Consider the following 20,708-nt stretch of genomic DNA (forward strand, 5'->3'; position numbering starts at 1 on the left):
GCTCATTGTGCTTTCCCCCTTTCTTCTCAGTCCCTGTAGTCAGCCCACCCTCAGCTTCAGCTCAGCTATAATGTCTTCAGTCTCTTGCCCTTGGGTCCCCTACAGGAACCATGCTTTCCTGATCAATCTTATTCTTCACAGCAGGAGTTCAAGTCATTCCTGGGGTCTTTTTGAGTCCAATTTACAGTCCCCTGGAATCTAGCCCCTGGTGGCATTTCCCAGAACCCACCACAGGTTGCTGGCTAGTAGCAGCTCTCCATGGCCTTCGCTCAAATTGAGCTTATTGTGTCAGATTGCCCCAAACAAGGTGGTTGAAGGGAAAATTTAGTAACTGCCTCAAGCTGAGCTGCCCTTGCTACCGGAGCTCACTAGCAGTCCTTGGCAGCCTCTCTGCTCCTAGGAAAACTTCCTCCCCTCCCCCCACTCTAATCTCACCCTTCTAAACACCACTTCTCCAGGTGTGCCTAAGTGGTGCTGCCTGAGTGCAGGAGGCCTTTCCATCAGTTACCCTCTTTCATTTCCCCCTTCAGTGTAGCCCTAAATTTTCCTGTCCCTTTATTCACTCACGTCGTTTGCTTTAACAATGCGTTCGTCTTCCCTGTGTCATCGCCACTACCAGACACACACACAAATATGCAACTGACATGGCATATGTCTGCTTTCATTGTAGTCTCTTTGCATTTATGTTGTATCCCTTTGTAGTCTGGTAGCACCCAAAATATTCTAAGTGTGGCGTGTGCGCACACACACATACACACACAAAGTCCCTGGCCTGAATAGCATGCAGTCTATGAAAACAAGGAACATATTAAAGGTAGAGGAAGAGGGAGATAAAATATACAATGAAATATATCATTTTTTACTAATAAATATAAACAGTATTTAACAACCTTGTATATACAAGATCTTTACTCTTTGGGTAGCAGTGCAGGTTTCAATAAATATCTCATTACCAGTTTATCCAGTCACACATTGCAAAAGAACATTAAAGGGGTATTATCATCTTGGGATTTTTGTTTCTCCTCTGTAGGAAGCTTCAGTTCAATCCTTCCCTTTCCTGTTTCTTTGATTAGAAACCATATTTAGCCCCCTGCTTGTCAAAGACCAGGGTATTCCAAAAACATTGATTAAAGGCATTGAAATAATCAAGTATTTTTTTTTAATTTCCTGGGTTTAATGACTTCTCAGGAGGTTGTGAGCTTAGCGAGTTGTGGCACATTAAGTTACACTATGCAATGTGATAAAACCTGGGCGTTCTCATATCTAAATGACATACATGTAGCTGTAGAAATTCAAAAGGCTGAGGCTTGCTAAGTATGCCTTTTAGAAATGTAAATTCTAGGGTCTTGGTTTTTTATATACTTTTTCTAAATTATGTTACCTGCTGTCCTCTGACAGGTTTGCACTGACTTGGCTCCCTCACTCATATTTTCTGGGAGTCATGGCCCTCACTCATATTTTCTGGAAGCAATGGGTAGCCCATGTTTGAGCACCAAATTTATTTGTGGGCAGTTTGCTTACACATGTCTGCCTAATGTATGAGCTGCATTTGGTAGCAAATGGTATTAGGGGACACAGCTATCAGCCCACTCAAGTGGTACTTCCTTTGGGATCTCAGCTCTAGGAGAAAATTCTTGACCCCTCTTCTATACTTGTGTGATTTGATGGAAACTGGTTTTATCCCCACTGCTGGAGAGTGCTCAGCTGATGGAAAGCCATTATAGCCACTAGCCTTCCTACATCCTCCAGTGCAAGACAATAGTGGAGTGAGGTGGAGGAGTCAGAAACATAGTGTGCTCTGGCTACGTTTTGTTGGCAGACAGTCCTTTGGGCATGTTGGCAGCTTGCATAGGCTACTAGAGCCCTGAGAGCCATCAGAGCCAGGTGACAGAATCAGGGATCCGTAATCAGCTCTGTAACCCTTCCCCACCCTGCCTCCCACAACCATCCCTTTGTTTTCCAAGCCTGTTTTTAGCAAACCAGAGAATCTGGCCCATATTTTTTTAACTATTCAATCTCAATGACTGGGAGTTAAAATGACCTTTTAGGAATTACATTACATTCATTTGACAGTTTCAAGGTGGTGGTTGCTAAAATCCTTCTTAGTTAGATTTTGAACAAAAGTCATTGAGAGAGTTTTTTTCCCTTCTTTGATTACACACAGTAGTTTGAGATGGGAACTGCAGGATTGCTAAAATCACAGTCTAAGTTTTTATATTTTTGAAAGAAAGAAGGCTGGGGAAAGCATGTGGCCAGTGTATCACTGCTATCCTTTACTTTTTGCAAATACGTCAGGATATGTGTGTGTGTGCGTGCATATGTGAACACCAAGGATTCATTTGGATCAATATTTGTGTGTGTGTATATATGTAGGCACAAGGCCAGTTATATGATCCTATCTAATTCACACTTCAGAACTCTGTTGCATATGTCACATGGACTGAAAACTGGCTACATGACCTTAAGCAAGGATAATGATAAACTGTATTGAGTTGGGGATGCATGTTTATTTAGTGCTGCAGACAATGCTGTCACATTAGATCCAGTCTTCAGTAATGATCAAGAAAAGACAGGAAAACAGTGCTACAGTTGTGTCTGGTCATTGCATGGGGGACATAAGGGTTGAAGAAGGCTTGAGTAAAGAAAACTGAGGAGGGGTCTTCAATTATGTTAAGGGTTATTATAAAAAGGACGACAATCAGTTGTTCCCCAGGTTCACTGAAGGTCGGACAAGAAGTAATGGGCTTAATCTGTAGCAAGGGAGGTTTAAGTTAGATATTAGGAAAAACTTTATAACGATAGGTAAACACTGAAATAGACTTCCAGGGAGATGGTGAAATCGCTGTCATTGGAGGTTTTTAAGAACAACTCAGACAAACACCTGTCAGGGATGGTCTATATTTACTTGGTTCTGCCTCAGTGCAAGGGGCTGGATTATATAACTTTTCAAAGTCCCTTCCAGTCCTACGTTTCTAGGATTCTATTATTACATTGTCATTCTTACTTGCCTTTTCTTGCATACATATGCAGCAGTCAGGCACAATCTGGCCAGTTAGATGCAGATATGATATATCTACACATAGCATTTATACTGTGTGTGTATTATATTATCATTAATTAGTTGTCGCCATGAATGTAGCATGGACATTGGAGCTGTGGAAGAAGTTCAAAGGTTGAGGAGAGATTCTGCAGTTTAAAATATATCCACATTTATCTTTGGCATATTTTTATCTTGCCTGCAGGAGAAGTATCTAGAATTAAGACCATTCAGATTCCCTGTAAGAAAAGGGCAGTTTCTGAAAAATGAACAGTCCCATCTGTCAGCAGGTGTAGAGAATCTGTGAGTAAGAACAGTACTGGCTGAAGCATAAATAGAGCAACATGGAAATCCAAATATAGCCCAGGTCTGACTTTGACAACATATCATCATGGTTTTGGTTTTAACAGATTTTGAATTTGTTTCATATTTTAATGTAACATCTTGTGCGCATTTGCCCATAATCCTCCGACTCCTTTTAGTTAACAGCAAGATGTTGGCTTGATGTTTGCAAGAAAACTAGAAAGCTGATAAATGGAGCTTTTTGCTAAGTACTCACTAGTGAAGTAATAGCAAACACTACAACATTTAAGAACTTCGGTATTACAAATTATGTGGCATTCATGTTTGTGTTATGGTTTATTATGACTGTTGAACTCAAAAACATATTTGCAGAGAAAGAGTCTGAATTTAGTAAATCAATATAATACAGGCTTTGATTTTTAAAACAGCCAGCCAGCTAGCTTTTATTTCAGTGTTGGTATTTCAAGGCCTCTCACTGATATTTTAGAAGTTTGCGGTTGTCTGAGCTTCCTTTTCGGGCCCTTGGGAAATAAGAGAATGGTAAATCAAAGCCCAGAATGCTGTTTGCATTTATTTTACTTCTCATTTATGACATGTATGCAAATGCTTAAAAGAAAAAGAGAAAAGGTATAATCATGGTAAGATCCCTTCTGAAGAACAAGGGGGAATACATTTCTATTACTCTACTTCTTGATATTGTAACATCAGATGAGTGTCTCATCAGATTTGGTAATTCATTTATATTTCCATTTTCACAATGGTCCTTTAAGAGTGATCTAAGTATAAATTTATGTTCTGGAAGAAAATAACTGCTCTTTAATTTCTTGTGCTTTCCCTTCCAGGCCAATACAAAGGAGGAGAGAATTGCAAAGTCACAAACGAGCTCCTAACTCCCATTGAAAGTCATCGTGCCGTTTGTGCTTTGAAAATCTCCCTGTGTGTATACTGTCATGTTTTCTACATTTCCATTTTTTCTTCGCTGTCCAGAGGCCAGACTATGATAGAGAAAATGTAATTCATGTAAACTGCTTAGTGAAAATATTACAGTGAAATCTATTAAGTGACCACTCCAGCACAAGTGAAGTGCCTTCATTTACCAGTTGTGATGGTAGGGAATCATTCCTATTGAGCATACATTTTGTAACACCCTTTTTTACAAAACCTACACTTTAGTCCTAAATGAGGATGCTGGTGTCCCTGGAAGGATAACTAAAATGAGATTCTCTTCAGGCCATCTTGGCTCATATCATTCCACTGCTAGTGGCTAAGGTCTTAGGGCCAGATTCTCAGCTGGGGTAAATCAACTTTGCTCCATTGAAGCTGAGAATCTAGTCCTGGGCATCCCTTTAGATTGTGACATATCTCATTGTTCATGGACTGTCTGGCTTGATATATTCAATACTTTATAAAATCAAAACTTGTAGCCCCCTTCAGCAATACAGGGGGCTGAGAGCCATTGAACACATATAGCTCCCCCTGAAACGAATGACAGTTGTGAGCACTCAGCTTCTCTCAGGAACAGGTCCAAAATGATGAATTATTGTGTAACTATTTCACACTGGACCATTTCAATAGTTTTCTTGCCAGACTCCATGTTTCCTCTATCCCTGGCTGTTCAAAACCATGTTGCTCACTTAATTTTCCAGTATTCTCACTACTGACACATCCCTCCATTATTTGTTTATTTACATGGGCTGTGTGGTCCTGCCACACCACTTTATCAGCTTGCCAGGACTGCTCTTAGATTATAGGGTGTGCAATGTTCCTTTAATTCTGCCCAACAGGGAGATATTTCTTCCTCAACTGGCTCTGAGCTCCTGACCTCCTCTCCCTATACTCTGTCTCGGGATGATTGCAAAGATCTCTCTGCATGGGCAGATCTTCTTCAGCCTGCACCCTCTCCCAGTGGCCTTTCCTCACCCTCCTTCTCTTGCTCTGCCCCCACATGGCTGTCCTGTATCTTTTCATAGTTCTACCAACTCCCACTTGTAGACCACTACTCCTATACCTTCCTCCATTGTCCCTCATATCTCATTTCTGAAACCCCCTAGTGGTCCCTTTCTCCTACCCCCTCCACACACTGCTTCAGGACATCACAGCACTAAGGGGATTCCATACCAAAAAAATTGAAATTCTACACACAATATTTTAAAATTCTGCATATTTTATTTGTCAAAACAACACCACATAATCACACCAGTTTCAATTATTTTGGTACTTTATTTCAAAATACCTGTTAACAAGTAACAATACAGACAACAAAAGATATTCCCCCAGGAGTAGAGAGTTAAAAGAAACCTGTATGACAACCCAGTTCCTCTTTCTCTTTATGTTTTTGTTGGGCACCTCAGTCTGGATGTGTCACATGTCAGCTGGGCACATCTTGGGGGAAAGCTCTGCCCCTCCAGTCTCAGACATCGGCCCCCAGAACTCAGCCACAGGGAGCCCCTGCAGCTCAGACACACACATCCCCAACCCACCAGAGCCCAGCTCTGTAGTGTCCCCTAGCCCAGATACCCATCCCTCTACCCCTAGAGCCCTGGGATCCAAAGAGAAAAACAGCCTGATGCTGGATTCCGGGCTTGTATGGAGTTTCCTGCACGCTGCCTCCTTCCTTCAGGATGTGCTGGGAACCCTCCAGATCTCCCTTCCCCTCCCCCCCCCCAGAAGTGTCCTTTATTAGTGCGCTGGAGAGCTGGGCTCTGCTGCGTCCAGCAGCCCCTAGTGGTCACCAGCAGCTCTGCAGCACCAATTCTGCAGGGAAAAATAAAGTTCTGCGCAGAACATTAATTCTGTGTGAATTCTGCATTGCACAGTGGTGCAGAATTCCCCGAGCCTTTACCTCAGTGATTTGTCCCAACTCCTGGATTTTCTACACATGAATCCTAAAGTTCAGGGTTTAAAGTAAGAAGTAAGTTCAAAGCATTGTCATTGATTTTTTTTATGCTTTACCACCACACTCTTACCATTTTAAACTAATTTATGTGGGTTCTCCAGCAACTTGGTTATGGGCATGTGATAATTTGTTGCTGGTCAACCCATCCCTTCTGTTTCCACACTGAAAAATATCAATTTTGTACATGCATTTTCCTCTACTTTTGAATCTTAATTTAAGATTTCTGTATTCTCTGGATGTTTGTAACTCTTTACTATGTTCTAGTTTGTTTTTGTTTTCATTTTATGAAGTGAAGATGATGCTTGTGGATGGTGCTGCGCAACGTAATAATAATTTCAAGATTTACTTGTTTTGGAGAATATAATTAAAAAGAGTAGCACTAACATTTTTCCAATGATGCTGTAGAGAAAGGACTGTCTATTTTTTATACCTTGTTTCTCAAAATTGGGCTGATATTTTGAATAGTTTGTGTCCCTTTTTTTGAAGTTTGTTTCTTTGGGATTTTAATAAATCTTATAAGTTTTCATAAATCCTCCTTTACCTCTTAACATTAAAATTGCTTGCTTTAGGAAAAGGATGGCCACCTGTTGTCTTTTGCATATTCCCTGTTGCAATTGGTCATTTAATTTTAGCTCTCCAGCTTTTGCAGCCCTCCCTCTCCCCACAAAAGAAGAGCCACTCCCAAACTCTAAAATGCTTTAGCTACCCTCTCTCTTACCCCCGCCCCCAACAAGGTAACAAAAAAACTTGACCCTATCCTAGCTGCTTTAACTTGTCTGCCACCGGTTCCCATCTGAACAACTCAACCTGCTGCTCAGGAAATTCAGTGATGAAGGGGTTAACTTGAATTTCTACACTCCCAGTGAATGCGCTTACACAGTTCCTCTAGACTCAGAACTGTAAATGCATCAAACAAATTATTGTAAGCAAGCCTATTAGAATTCTTCATTAAATTTCAAATAAAGAATAGCAGACACATGCTAACCTGATCACCAGATTACAGCATCCCTTGTGAAAGTTCCTGTATTTAAAAATGACATAATTGTGTACCAAGGAAGATAATTGCCAAAGGAAGGGAAGATTGTCCCTGTTGTGAGAATATGGTGGTCAATGCCACGGATTGTTGTTTTTTCCTGATGTTTTCTTATAAAAATGGTGAGTAAGGCCCTGATCTTTGAATAGGCCAGTCAGCGGAAATTTAAACTATGAGTCACTGGAAACAGCTTGAAATGGCATCCTTCAACAAAGGAGCAGTGCTCCTCCACTGATGCCCCTGTGTAAGGGTGACTTCAAGAACCAAAGCCTCAGCCAATTAAAATCAGACCTTCTGTATTATTATACATGGATATGCAAACGTTGGACCATGGTATTTTGCAGGTGTTGCTAATATTTGCCCTAGTGTGTCCAAAAACGTTGCCGTAAGGCCCCTATACTGAATGTAGCCTGTATAGAGACCCTTTTGTGACCCTTGTGCTGTTATATTTTAAGATTGAGGCAAAAGAAGTTCTTAAGGGAAACAAATATACTTGTTTTTGCAACTTGCTGAGTGTTTGTTCCTCTAACATTTTGGCATAGTTCCTGAATCGCTGGAGCTTAGAGTAACATCTTTAGTTGTCTCATCAGCAGACAGCAGGATGTCAAAGCTTACTGTTTTCTTTATGCCCATCCTCCCCCTCCTTCCGCCAATGATTCTGGTAAGTCCTCAGATGGGAGACCTGAACCCAATGTTTCTTGGGTTTTTTAAAAATTCCCACTCCTAGTTCAGATGTGCACATGTTGCAAAAACTGAATATTAAGGCATGTTGTGTGCACTTGAAAAACGCACGTGTTCTAGTGTGATGTGGCTGTGTATAACACATGAAGCGTGATCCAAATAAACATTTTTGTGCCTTCTTTGATCTTTCTAAAATTTAAATGGTGGGGGGGAAAAAGGAACCTCAACCATAATATGTCAAAGTTCTTGTAGACTCTGTCTTTGACTTTGAACTCCATTATTCCACTTTTACACTGATTGGCTCCCTCTATGTCATCCTCATGAATTGGTAGGAAATAACCATAATGAAAATGGCCCAGGTCTGTACAACAGCCAGCACCTTAACAGTCTGTTTAATTAATGGTTTTATGTACATTTGTTCAGAATCATTTCTGAGGTTTTGGTTGATGAGGTTAGCTGTTACCAGGGATGCAGTTTCAGTACAGTGGTTGCCATTAAAAAGTCAGTATCACTGTACCAACAGTTACCACACAGTAATATCTGAGATAACACAATTGTTACCAATATTTTTTGACAGGAAATACACCTCTACCACAATATAATGCTGTCCTCGGGAGCCAAAAAATCTTACTGTGTTATAGGTGAAACCACCTTATATCGATCTTGCTTTGATCTGCTGGAGCGCGCAGCCCCGCCCCTCTGGAGCGCAGCTTTACCACCTTATATCTGAATTTGTGTTATATCAGGTCACATTATATCGGGGTAGAGGTATATCTGCATTGTCTCCAGGATCATCCAGGCCGATGCAACCCATTAGGCGACCTAGGCGATTGCCTAGGGCACTAGCATTTGGGGGGCAGCATTTCGGGTCCTTCAGCAGCGACTGCAGCGCTCGGATCTTTGGCCGCTCTGGTCGTCATCGGCATTTAGGCGGAGGGACCTGGGGCAGGGGGGCATGGGGAGGGCCGCCTACAGCAAGTAAGAGGGGGCATGACACACAGGGGAACCGCTCCCCGCCCAGCTCACCTCTGCTCCATCTCCTCCCCTGAGCACGCCGCCCCACTCTGCTTCTCTCCCTCCCAGGCTTGCAGCACCAAACAGCTGATTGGCACCGCAAGCCTGGGACGCGGGAGAAGTGGAGTGGTGACAGCGTGCTCGTGGGGGAGGCAGAGAAGAGGTGAACTGGTGGGGGGGATCTGCCGCATGACTCCCCAGGCCAGAGGGAGCTGACGCAAGGGGGTTGCCTCAGAGTGGAGGGGGGGAGCTGCCGCTAGGTGGGGGGGCACCTCAGGGCAGGGGGGCAGAGAGCTGCCACAGGGCTTGTGAGGGGGCGCAAGATGGAAGTTTCGCCTAGGGTGCGAAACATCCTTGCACCCGCCCTGAGAATCATGAGCATTTGTAGGAAAATGCTGACTCTTTAACAATGACCACTGTAAATATTGTATACAGAAACAATCTCTGTTTCTGAATACCCACTCATTGATTTTGTCCCCATTGTTGAGGGTCATAAGTTGAACTTGCTGAAATGGAGCCCTCGGTATGCGGTTAATATTAGAGCTGTGTGAATTCTTTGCAGCAAGAATTTGAATCCCTTCAAACTGAGCGTGGGTTTCAGGTTTGCTACATTTTGCCGATTGAGAGAGGGAAGTTTCCATTGTTAGAAAATCTATTCACTTTCTCCCCCTAACCAGATAGGGGTTCTCGGGGGATAGAGAGGTAGGATGCTTCTGGGAGGTAAGAGTTATAATCAGACTTGAATCACCAGGCAAACATGCAGGGGTTGGTTTGTAGCCAATGCCTGCAAACCAAACTACAGGGTTCAGTTTGCAAACACTATTGCAAACTGAACCCTGCAGGGTTTCCACAGCTCTAATTACTATTATTGCTCCTGGTGAGGGTTATTATCCTGTCACAGAAGATGTAAGAAAATCCATCTCTTCACTTTAAACATCATAAGCCTTTGTCACCTACAACACAATTAATGTTAAAAATAGAACAGTGCCTATGATAAGATTGTGACTTGCAGGCGATGAGCCATTGTCCAAGTAATAAGGACTTATCTGGAGGGCCAGTCAACCTACATAGAACTGTCAGTTTGCTGATTGCCATTTCTCTCTGAGTTTGATGAAATATTCATGTCTCTGCTCTGCTCTTTGGAAGCGCTATTGATTTCTTGTATAAACGCTGCTATATTTAGTCTAGACAAATGGAATGTGGATTGCAGCTGAATAATTTGGATGAAAGGCTGGGTTCTTGACTGCTGCTTTCTCCTGGTCTCAGGCAATTATTTATAATCAAGAGTAGTTTTTGTAAGTTAAGGGTGATTTTTTACAATTTAGTGATTAGTCTCAGAACAAAAGCAAGCAGTTAGGCGTAATCATTCTGTTGGGATAGCAGGTTAAGAAGTCAAATTATGCTTTGAGATTTACAATCACTGTTTCAAGGAGTAAAACAAAATGTTTGATGTTACCAGTTTATTGACAGAAACATAATATAATAAAAAGGGAAAGATATGGTGCCTCATGTCTTCCTTTAAAAAAAAAAGTTCTTTTATTTCACATGTGTCAGATGCCAAAGTATACCCAACAGATTTTAGCATATGCTTAGAACTCAGCTGAATCTGTTGGCTGTGAGTTTTAGGTTTCACAGCCAGCATACTACTACTATTTGTTGGAATGTTTCTACTGTATTCTGTCCCTCTCTTCTTTGTTTTGAACTGAGGGAACAATAAAAGTAAATAAAACATGAGAGAAAATATGTATAGAAGTATGTGCAGCTCGTCATTTTGAGACACTGCATTTATAGCCATTCAATTTTTTTTCAATAGAAATAGTTGCAGTGAACTAGTGTGTTTATAATTCCCCTTTAGTGAATCGAAACACTGCCCAGACTCTGCTCAGTGAGAACTGCTCAGACCCTATACTGCTAACTACCAGTGAAGATTCTCTTTTAGCACAAGTGGTAGGTGTCTGCCTATTTGGAACAGATAGATCTGTGTTCTACGCCCCACAGTTGGTATGAAAGCCCAAACAGCCCTGCTGTGTAGCATAGTGAAAATCATTAAGTTTGTATATATCCTTGGATTTAATTCAGGGAATGAAAGGTCAAGAGATTCTTCAATACCCAGTTCTGTGTTGTGTTAACAATTTATTCCATTACCAAGGATGAATTAAAACAGTCTTTTTAGCAAGATGTTTTCATTTCATGATGAGTAATATATAGTATGTGCCACATTCTATCTACTATAAGCACGTGTGTGTTCATTATTTAAAAACAACCACGTAAAAACTTTAAAAATGTATTTTCCCCATTATTGTCCCATATAATCCTGTGTGTCTTCCTCTGTGCTTAGCACGTTTATGGCTCTCACTGCATAATGCAGAATATCGATACTGGTGTAAAATCATAGTCAGTCAGTCTGAATGTAAGCTTTCTCCTTTGAGAATAAGAACACTCACAACTCCAGGGCCTCCATTTTATGCCAGACACCACAAGTATACTCAATGTATATTGTTACACAATCTCTCACCAGGTAAACTAAATAATGCTAAGTCAGTAAATTGGCAAGTTCTGACATGTTGCACAATGTTTTGTAGGAGCTGGGTTCTCATTATTCCACAGGGGGACGGACATTTCTTTAAAAAATGGGAGGAAAGTAATAGGATGGTGTGTGAATGTGTTAGATTGCTAGTGGAAATGACTAGATTTTACATATGGCTTACAATGACAGGCATTTTGCTAACTCGATACATTGAAGGAATTTGGGGTGAAATTAAATTATTTCTCCCCAGTATGCAGCATAAATTCATTTTTGTCTGCATTCACGTATATATTTTCCTTTTGTTGTTGTTTTATAGTGGATGTAAAGTCAGAGGTTCCTGTGGGATTGGAGCCCATCACACCACTGGACTTGCGAACAGATCTCAGGATGATGGTTCCCATTGTGGACCCAATTATGCGTGAAAAGCAGCTCCAACAGGAGCTACTTCTGATCCAGCAGCAGCAACAAATTCAGAAACAACTTCTGATTGCGGAGTTTCAGAAACAGCATGAAAATTTGACCCGACAGCACCAGGCCCAGCTCCAGGAGCACATAAAGGTAGCAAAATCTTTCATTTAACATGGGGCCTCTCCACAGTAAGCTGAATATTCTCAGCTGAATACTGGAAGGGGTGTGCTCCTCTCCTGGATGTCTTTGTGTGACTTAAAGATGTAGTTTGAGTGATTATTGTTGTCCATAGAGAAGTGATGGAAACCCACACTGGATTGGATGGTCATAACATTTGACTATTAAAAGATTTTCAGGCATAATTGGTAGAGGCTATTGCAATGTTGTACTATACAGGCAGCAAACCAAGGCACTCTGAATTAGAATACTCTGTCTCATTCTGATGAGACCTTCTCAGTCAATCAAAGTCCACATTTTTAACCAAATTTTCAGTCAGGCCTCAATACGGCTGCCTTTCTTGGAGGAGCGATTTTGATCTGCCTAGTTAATGTGACTGGGTTTTTTGTTTTGTTTTGCAGCTGCTTGAGTTTGTGTCTGCAAATCACACAGACAGGCCTCCTGCCTTCTGATATTTGCAAAACTGGGGGCACTTTGCCCTTCTCCAGGCTACCTCACAGAATATGAAAGAAACTGATTTATGGGATTAAACCTGTCATGGAAGAAACACTGAAGATTTTTTGACTGAGAGTTATGGTCTTGGTTTTTTTTCTTTTTCTTTCTGAAATATCTTAGACTGCTGCTCTGCTAATGTGGGAGCCTTTCTATGATGCAATTAACTGACAAATCCAGTTGAGAATAGCGTCTAGAGTCTGTTGCTGCATTGGCAGAGAGTGAGAATAATGTGCAGGTTATACTCATGTTTGGCAGAAAAAAAAAAAGCAGCAGCAAAACCAATGTAGCCAGCTACTGTATGATATTACAGCTGATTTTAATGGCAGCTAATAACACAGGATTCCACTTGAGAGAATAGAAAAGTGGGTTACGGAGTAATATGAGCACAGATGAAAGCTCTTCTCTCAGCTATTGAAGTGAGTTATTTTGGCCAACGCTGACCTGGACAGCGGTGCAGACTGCATTTCCTCACATCTTTTATTCTTTGCAAGTTACAACAGGAACTTCTCGCCATTAAACAACAGCAAGAACTCCTTGAAAAGGAGCAGAAACTGGAGCAGCAGAGGCAAGAGCAGGAGCTAGAGAGACATCGCAGGGAACAGCAACTTCCTCCTCTCAGAGGCAAAGAAAGAGGCCGAGAAAGTAAGAGCCACTGTACCAGAACTCAGAATAAAAAGATGATATATCCTTCCCCTCCCACCCCTTGCAATGGGTAACGGCCAGGAGCCAGGCTAATAAGTGTGGTCCTGTTCAACGTTATGTATTCAGCCACAGGAGTAAGTGGTGTCCCTGGAAACTCAACCACACTGTTAGTTATGGAACTGTGGGGGGTTGCACCATGCTCATATATCTTCCTCTCAGATACTTACCTTGCCTTTTGTAAAAATAAAATGTAGTTTGAAAGCACAAAGCTTCGTCTGAGATCTTCTCTCTCAGATAATTTCTTTATTACCTAGTGCAGAGCGCACTACCAAACAGCAGGCTGCTTGCTAGCAAAGAAATTCATTTGAACATTGTTTCAAGATGGAAAACTTAATATAGCATTTAAGAGTATCTTAAGTGAGCACATCTGCTCTAGTTCATCACTAGTTCTTTTCAGATGGGCATGTCAGTGTTGCTGATGCAGCTTCCTGAGATGTGTCCATGAGTTCCGTTTCCAGCTCCAGTATGGCTTTAAGGCAAATGAAAGAACATTGCTGGAATGTGATGCTCACTAGAGGGAGACAGATACAAATAATTCCCGCAGTAAGGTCAGTTTAAAACCAGATTGTTCCAGGGTATCAAAAATGTGAAGTGATTCAAAATGGAATTGCCACAAGGAGGTATTACTACTGGTGCAGCTGAAGGAGTACAAAGAACAAACCAGAAGAGATCTGCATACCGTGCCTGCAGAATTTACATTCCTCAGCCTTTTTACTTATAAGGAAAATAGTACCCATTTAGCAGAGGACTCTATAATATGTTTTAGGTTTTAAAAAGTAAAGACTCAGTGGAACTCCCATCAAATTAGTGGAAACTGCACACAAGTGTTTGAAGGCAAAATTTGACTCTGAAATTGTGTTTTTGAAAGATATCCTCTGTTCTATTCAGGTTCTTATTTTGCACCCATCACTGTGGTTTTAGAGTGGCTTTCAGTGGTGCATTGAGCAATGGGTAGTTCTTTCCTTTTCCCACCCCACAGGAAACATTGCATGTGGATATTTTATAACTATATGACATGTTATGTTTATATTAGCAAAGACCAGGTTGAAAAAATGTGGCTTGCACTTGAAATGGAAGGTGGTGGGTGAGGTTTAAGGTAGTTCCCATATCCTGTGGCAGTTTGTTCTGCTGTCCCAAGAGGCCCCCAAGAAGCTCTGTCTCCAGCACAAATGAACTTCACTCTTGCTGTGGAAAGTTCCATTGTTTTCAAGAGCAAAATTGTCAACCACAAATCTTATCTTGGAGCATTAGATGATGTTTTAGGATCGCAAGCCCTTGAAAACAAAGACTTAGCTCTGGGGCTTCGTGCAGCATTCTGTTAGGAGGCAGTGCAGTAGGCAGAGGACGGGTTTGAGGTGCTATTGGTATTGCTTTAGTTCATTGAAGACATTATTTGTGGGTAACTCAAACTCAAAGGGACTCAGACAATATTTTATTTCTATCAGCATTTCTTTTTCCTAATGATTTTGGGATATTTAAGAGTTGGTTCTGCACCTGGAAAGGATTCACAGGAGAAAGGATCTGATTCAAAGCCCACTGAAGTCAACTTAAATGCTCCCATTAACTTCAATGGGCTTTTGGCTCAGGCCCTGAAAGAGAAGTCTCCTGCAGAGTGAACATTTAATTTAGACTCTCTCCCATTTTGACTGTGATTTCCACCAGGGTTCCTTCTGTTTTCCATCACGTTCCACAAGCTGTTGGCTCTTTTTTGTTTTTGTTTTTTTCCCCACTGTTCTAGAGAATGGGAAGAGCTTTCAATCTTTGTGTTTTAGGGGCAGTGGCAAGCACAGAGGTGAAGCAGAAACTTCAAGAGTTCCTGTTGAGTAAATCAGCAACAAAAGACTCTCCAACTAATGGGAAGAATCATTCCACGAGCCGCCACCCCAAGCTCTGGTACACGTATGTTCTGTGTTAAGCTGTTTGCATGCCTCACCGATATACTTGCTAAGGGTGGGCACCCGAATTCCTCCCCAAGAGGAATATTGAGAACCTGTCTCCAGGCCAACGTAAAAATTCACCCAAGAACATTAATTAAGAAACAAAATAAAAACACTTCTCACTGAACATAGTAGTATTGAGAGCCTGTACTCAAAGTGATGTACTTAGAGCTTTTCAAAACAAAGTGGTTTCAGTTCACAGGAGTTTGTATTTTTGTTCCTATTTCAGGACCCAAGTGCCTCACTTTGAATTTCACATTCAAACCATCCCCTATCAAACTCAAAGCAGAGCTCAGCCAAAACTTTCACATTTGGAGACAGAATATGTGAATGCATCCGTTTTCCACCCACACTCATAATTTTCCCAGGTTCACTCAAAAGCTGACTCAGGCTGGCTAAAAAGCTTGTGAACCTGAGCCAAGTTTAGTGTTTACAATGATGCTAGGCAATATTTGTCTGGCTTTAGACCTGGTTATGGAAGTTTGCTGTGGCCTTGTCATTCACCTGCTCATGGAGAACATGCATAACAGATTGATAGACTCCAGGTGAGCCATCCCATTTCCAGAAAGGGGAGCTGATGTAATTTGAGATCTAGGAGAGGTGGAGTTTTCTTTTCAACTTTTCTGAAGTTTTAACCTCTGCTGCTATATCATTTATATAAAATCTCAAGAGATCTGACCTATTTTTCCATTGGGAATGGCTTTGTGCTTGAGTCACTCAGATTAAGACTCAGACAATGAAACAGCCTCCTTTTAGCCTCAGGTGTAATGCAAAGCCATGATACTGTAGATGAAGTTAACAGATATTGTGGAATGCTGCTCTCTGGTCCAATATGTGGGAATTTAGAAATAATTCTCTGGCATATTGAGAAGTGGTAAGAGATCTCTTAGCTTTTTTCACCATTCTTTTTGAGATTGTTGGCCCTAGGTATCCAAGAATACACACTGATCCCGGAGAGAAACCATGAGGACGAGATTCTCAGGTTACTGAGATGGTGATGCTGCTAAGCATTGCAATGGCTAAGGATTTACACTCATTCTTCTGGTCTGCTTTTTTCATTATTTCAGTCCAATCTTTTCTGCCATCCTTATCATAGCATAAAACAACCCTGCAAACAGGATAGTGGACATGTTTCCAAAGACTTCAACACCATTCCTGAGTCTGCCTGGATAGAGAGAAATATATGCAGCATGCTGGTGTCACCTCCTTCCCAAGAGAGGCTTAGAGACCTGAGGAGTAAACCCAAGATTCCTACCAAGATAGTCTGTTGTGCAATCTATCAAGACACCTAGATGTCCCTTGATTAAACATTTTGATCTGGTGTTTGTTCTTTTTAAACAGTTATTAAAGGTTTCCCTCTGGGGTTTTCACTGTATTGTACAGTTTGAGAATCCTGGTAACATGTTTTAATATGTAATTACATTGTTTCCAATGGCAGTACTGTACTTAATAGTATGTGCTATATAATGTGCATTATTCTACTAACGACGTAAAATTTCTGGCCCAGCAGCCAAGAGGGAAATCTGAAGTTAAGGTATTCAGATAAGCAGGAACTAGGAAAGCTGTAGGGATAGAATTCTCAACTTCCCAAGGGAAGGAAGCACTTCATTTTTCACATTAGCAATTGCCTTTGACAAAGGCATGTAATATGCAGTGTTGTTGTAGCCGTGTCAGTCCCAGGATATTAGAGACATAAGGTGGGTGAGGTAGTTTTTTTTTTTAATTGGACTATCTTCTGTTGGTGAGAGAGACAAACTTTCGAGCTTCCACATATCTTCCACAGAGCTCTTCTTTGGGTCACCTGAAGAGCTTTCTGTAAGCTCAAAAGCTTGTCTCTCTCACCAACAGTAGTTGGTCCAATAAAGGATATTACCTCACCCACCTTGCTCTCTAAAGGTATGTAATGTCATTGACAGGCCCTGCTACTTCAGAGAGAGCTGCCGCAACAGGCCTGTAAAAGAAGTCAGGAGTAAAATGGGTAGATATGAGGTTCCAAGAAGGGCCCCACAAGAAAAAAGCTCTGTAAATTAAGTTGTCCTTGAGCCAGATGATGCAATTCCCTTGGGCATTTATGATTGGAAAGAGCTGCCCACAATTTTTCTTGCATTGCCCAGGTGTCAGAGAGAGCTCTCCAATGTGGGACTTCACTGCTGAAACTAACTTTACGTGCTGCAAAGTGTTGCAGTTATTAAGTTTCATTTGCTGCCCAAACTGAAGACAAGGTTTTGCTTTCTCCTTTACAACTCCTGGCAAACTCATCTATATTTTTCCAGGGGAGTAACACCACCTCTTCAAAATATTGGGTAATTGCCCTACAAAAAGTGACAACTCCATAGTAAAGGCCACTTTTAATTTATATTTTTATTTAATAAACAGGAATCAAATGGCTTTGCTTCAGCTGGTACATCTTAAAAAAACCCAACAACCTAAAATGTTCAATTCTCCGACCTGGTACAGATCCTGTCTGTGGGCCAACATGACTCTTATCCTTTGTGACTTTTATGATAAGTACAAAAATGGCATTCTTAGGAATCCTGAGCAGTTCCATAACTTACTGTAAAAGTGAAATTGGTTACATGAGCCTGTGGTTTGTGCACACTTGGAGGAGTAAGCACATAAACACAGCTGAGACATGTGGACAACATGTGTAGACGGTTACTGCTGATCACCTCACTGACTGCTAAGTCGTGACCTCTCTGTGTCTGCTTCAGGGCTGCCCACCATACCTCACTGGATCAAAGCTCTCCACCCCTGAGTGGGGCCTCTCCGTCATACAAATACACTTTACCAGGAGCACAGGATGCCAAGGATGATTTTCCACTTCGAAAAACTGGTGAGTCAGAGAAGTTTGTTCTAATAACCTACCCCACAATTCCGCCTCACTTGGTTGTTAATCAGGCTGTCGCTTAGCAAGGTATATATCATAACCTGCAAAGCCTATTCAGCCGCATGATTCATTGGAAAGGTTCAAAGGTGCTAACTGTATAGTTTTCCAATTTAGATTGAACCTGTGATGTCAAGAACCAGTATTTCCCAATGCTTGCAGCTAGTACAGACTCCAGTCCTGATATATGTACTTGTTAATATTTCACAATATATGGGGAACTTGTGCAGTATTATTAATAAATCTAATATTAATTCTGGGTTTAATTTGACAAATCATGGCTCTCTCTCTCCTTCTCACATACGGTATATGCTGCATTTACATTAAGGTCTTCAGAGTTCTTTTTCTTTTGGGAGGAGGTAGATGATTATTATATCAGACCATTTTCTTTGGCTGGTTGCCAAGGTTAAATATATCTATTTTAAAATCCTTCAATGTGAAATGCTTTAGAAGAAAGTGTTCACTTAGAAAACAAGCTTTAGCTGAACCTCTTTTCCTGACAATAAGTGAACTGTAGACTTGACTTTGTCTACTACACCATAAAGTGTGTTAAGGGGCTGGTGGTGGAGACTTGGTGCCCCTGGCCCCAGGTTGTTGGTGTGGTGACTGGCATCCAAGAATGCTGGAAGACACTAAGGGGGTGAGGGAGAAGAGAGAAGAAAACATTAGATCCCTTGTTGCATGCGGCTGCTGTTGAGTGATATAGTTACATTCTGAGAGAAAGTCTACCCCCCTGCTGTGCTAACTGCCTTTGAATGTGCTTCAATCACTGGGAGATTGAAAACTAACTGCAGAACTGGTACTGACGTTGAAGAGAAGTGGCATTTGAAACCAGTTAGCATCCAGAAAGAAAATCTAATCTACATCTAATTCTTCAGGACAGACACTCAGCTCATGTTATATCCCCTAATGTTTTCACAAGAATAGTTTAGTGCTTGTTTTTGTAAAGAATGAAAAACAAACTGCTAATTTATTCTGTCTGAATTATTCAGTCTGCTTTTGGTACACCATGGTGGCAATATAAGGATCCTATAAAAAGCTTGCTCAGGCTATTCTGTCATAATAAGCCCTTATGCAGTTTTTTGCTTAACAGCCTTGTACAAGATGTATTTTCTGTGCCAACACGCTATATGTTTACATTTGTTTGGAAAACAAAATAATACAGTCTGCACCTTCTAAAATGCTGTGAATTTTCCTGCATTTTCAAAATGCAGGTTTTAATTTTTCTTCAGTTTTTACATATTTTAAATAGTATGATTGATATTTATGATGTGTCAGACTGTTGATCTGTAAAACAAAACATTTTCAAACACTGTAACAGTAAAGTTCTTGTGCAGCTGTTAATACTTTAAATCTCTGTGGGGGTTTCAAAATATTCCTTAATTCAATTCCCATTGTCTGTATAAGAGGACTATAATATAATTAAATGCAGATGTTTTCCATACATTATTCCAAATATTTGGGTATGCAGTGCATCAGTTACAAATAGAACTCATAAGTATATGACTCTTTAAAAAAATACACACAACATAAATAGACAAATAATGATATGATATATTCATTAGCGTAGCAGTTTTTTTGTCACTTCAGTGTTATTTGATACTTTTACTTAAATATTCTACTATGTAAACAGAGATGATACGTTCAGTATGTCATTTCTTAGCAAAGAACTGTATTTGATAGCTCTATATATCTGTTAATATAGCAACTCTTACAAATATCTTGTTTGCCTTTTAAATCACTCCCAGTAGCTGAAGAGTCTTAATTTAAGCCTTCAGAAACAGCTCCACAAAGGTTCCAATTATTGTTCCCCAGGTTCAGAGTAAAATCAGCAGGAACTGGAACAATGCAAGTCAAATGACCCCAAACTGATCTGGGCGGCTGTAGGGCCATCCCTTAGGCAGAAGGGACATTGTGGAGCCTGTGTCATCCTCATGAGACCATATCAGACAAAGATGTCCCAGGAACATTCATATATATAGACAGGCTCTCTGCCTGCAGAAATCTGACCTTTGCCACCAGGGTGAACCTTTTTTTCCCTTTTCCTGGGGCTATGAATGCTTATTGCCACTGGCTTCTAGCAAAATTCTGTGATTCTGAACCTGCATGCAGTCAGCAATTGGTATGAAAATGAACCTTTACATTCTGTTAAACATTAAGAAAGGGATCACCTAAAACCCAAATTAAGGGTTAGTTTTTAATAATAGTTCTGATTTGTTTCCCAAGTTCTTATGGATGTTCTTAACATAAAGTCAAGAGGTATCTTTCTCTTCTCTACATTTACATGGTGCCCTCAAAGGATACTTTTGATTATATTTAGTTAGTTTAGATTCAGCATATAGGAATGAGAAGCAAAGCTGAATAATACTATCCCAACAGCTACACTGTGAACAAGAAACACAGTATTAGGAAAGAAACATATGTAAGTCATGAGATTTTCCTTCTTTTTATTTCAGCAGACTGTTCCCCCAACCTTCCCTTCCCTATCCCACCATTGTCATCATGGGGAAATGGACTCTTGCTACTAAATCTGTTCAATTGTATTCAAAGGTCAGACTGTAAAAGGGAAAACTACCCTACTCAAATTCTGCCTACAAGACACAAAAATCCAGAA

The 20,708-nt window shown here is 40.9% G+C and overlaps 1 protein-coding gene across 3 annotated transcripts in view; it reads left to right on the forward strand.

The window, feature by feature from the left end:
• Positions 1–20,708, forward strand: part of HDAC9 (histone deacetylase 9) — a 511,031-nt gene that overhangs the window by 211,876 nt on the left and 278,447 nt on the right. The window contains exons 4-7 of one of the 3 annotated variants that reach the window (XM_050938581.1): positions 11,808–12,049; positions 13,063–13,213; positions 15,046–15,172; positions 17,922–18,043. In XM_050938581.1, coding sequence (XP_050794538.1) covers positions 11,808–12,049; positions 13,063–13,213; positions 15,046–15,172; positions 17,922–18,043 — 642 coding nt within the window. The remainder of the gene's footprint in view (positions 1–11,807; positions 12,050–13,062; positions 13,214–15,045; positions 15,173–17,921; positions 18,044–20,708) is intronic. The other 2 variants (XM_050938583.1, XM_050938582.1) reach the window with 2 other exon arrangements.

The sequence above is a fragment of the Gopherus flavomarginatus genome, chromosome 2, assembly GCF_025201925.1.
Source record: "Gopherus flavomarginatus isolate rGopFla2 chromosome 2, rGopFla2.mat.asm, whole genome shotgun sequence".
Lineage (NCBI taxonomy): Eukaryota > Metazoa > Chordata > Testudines > Testudinidae > Gopherus > Gopherus flavomarginatus.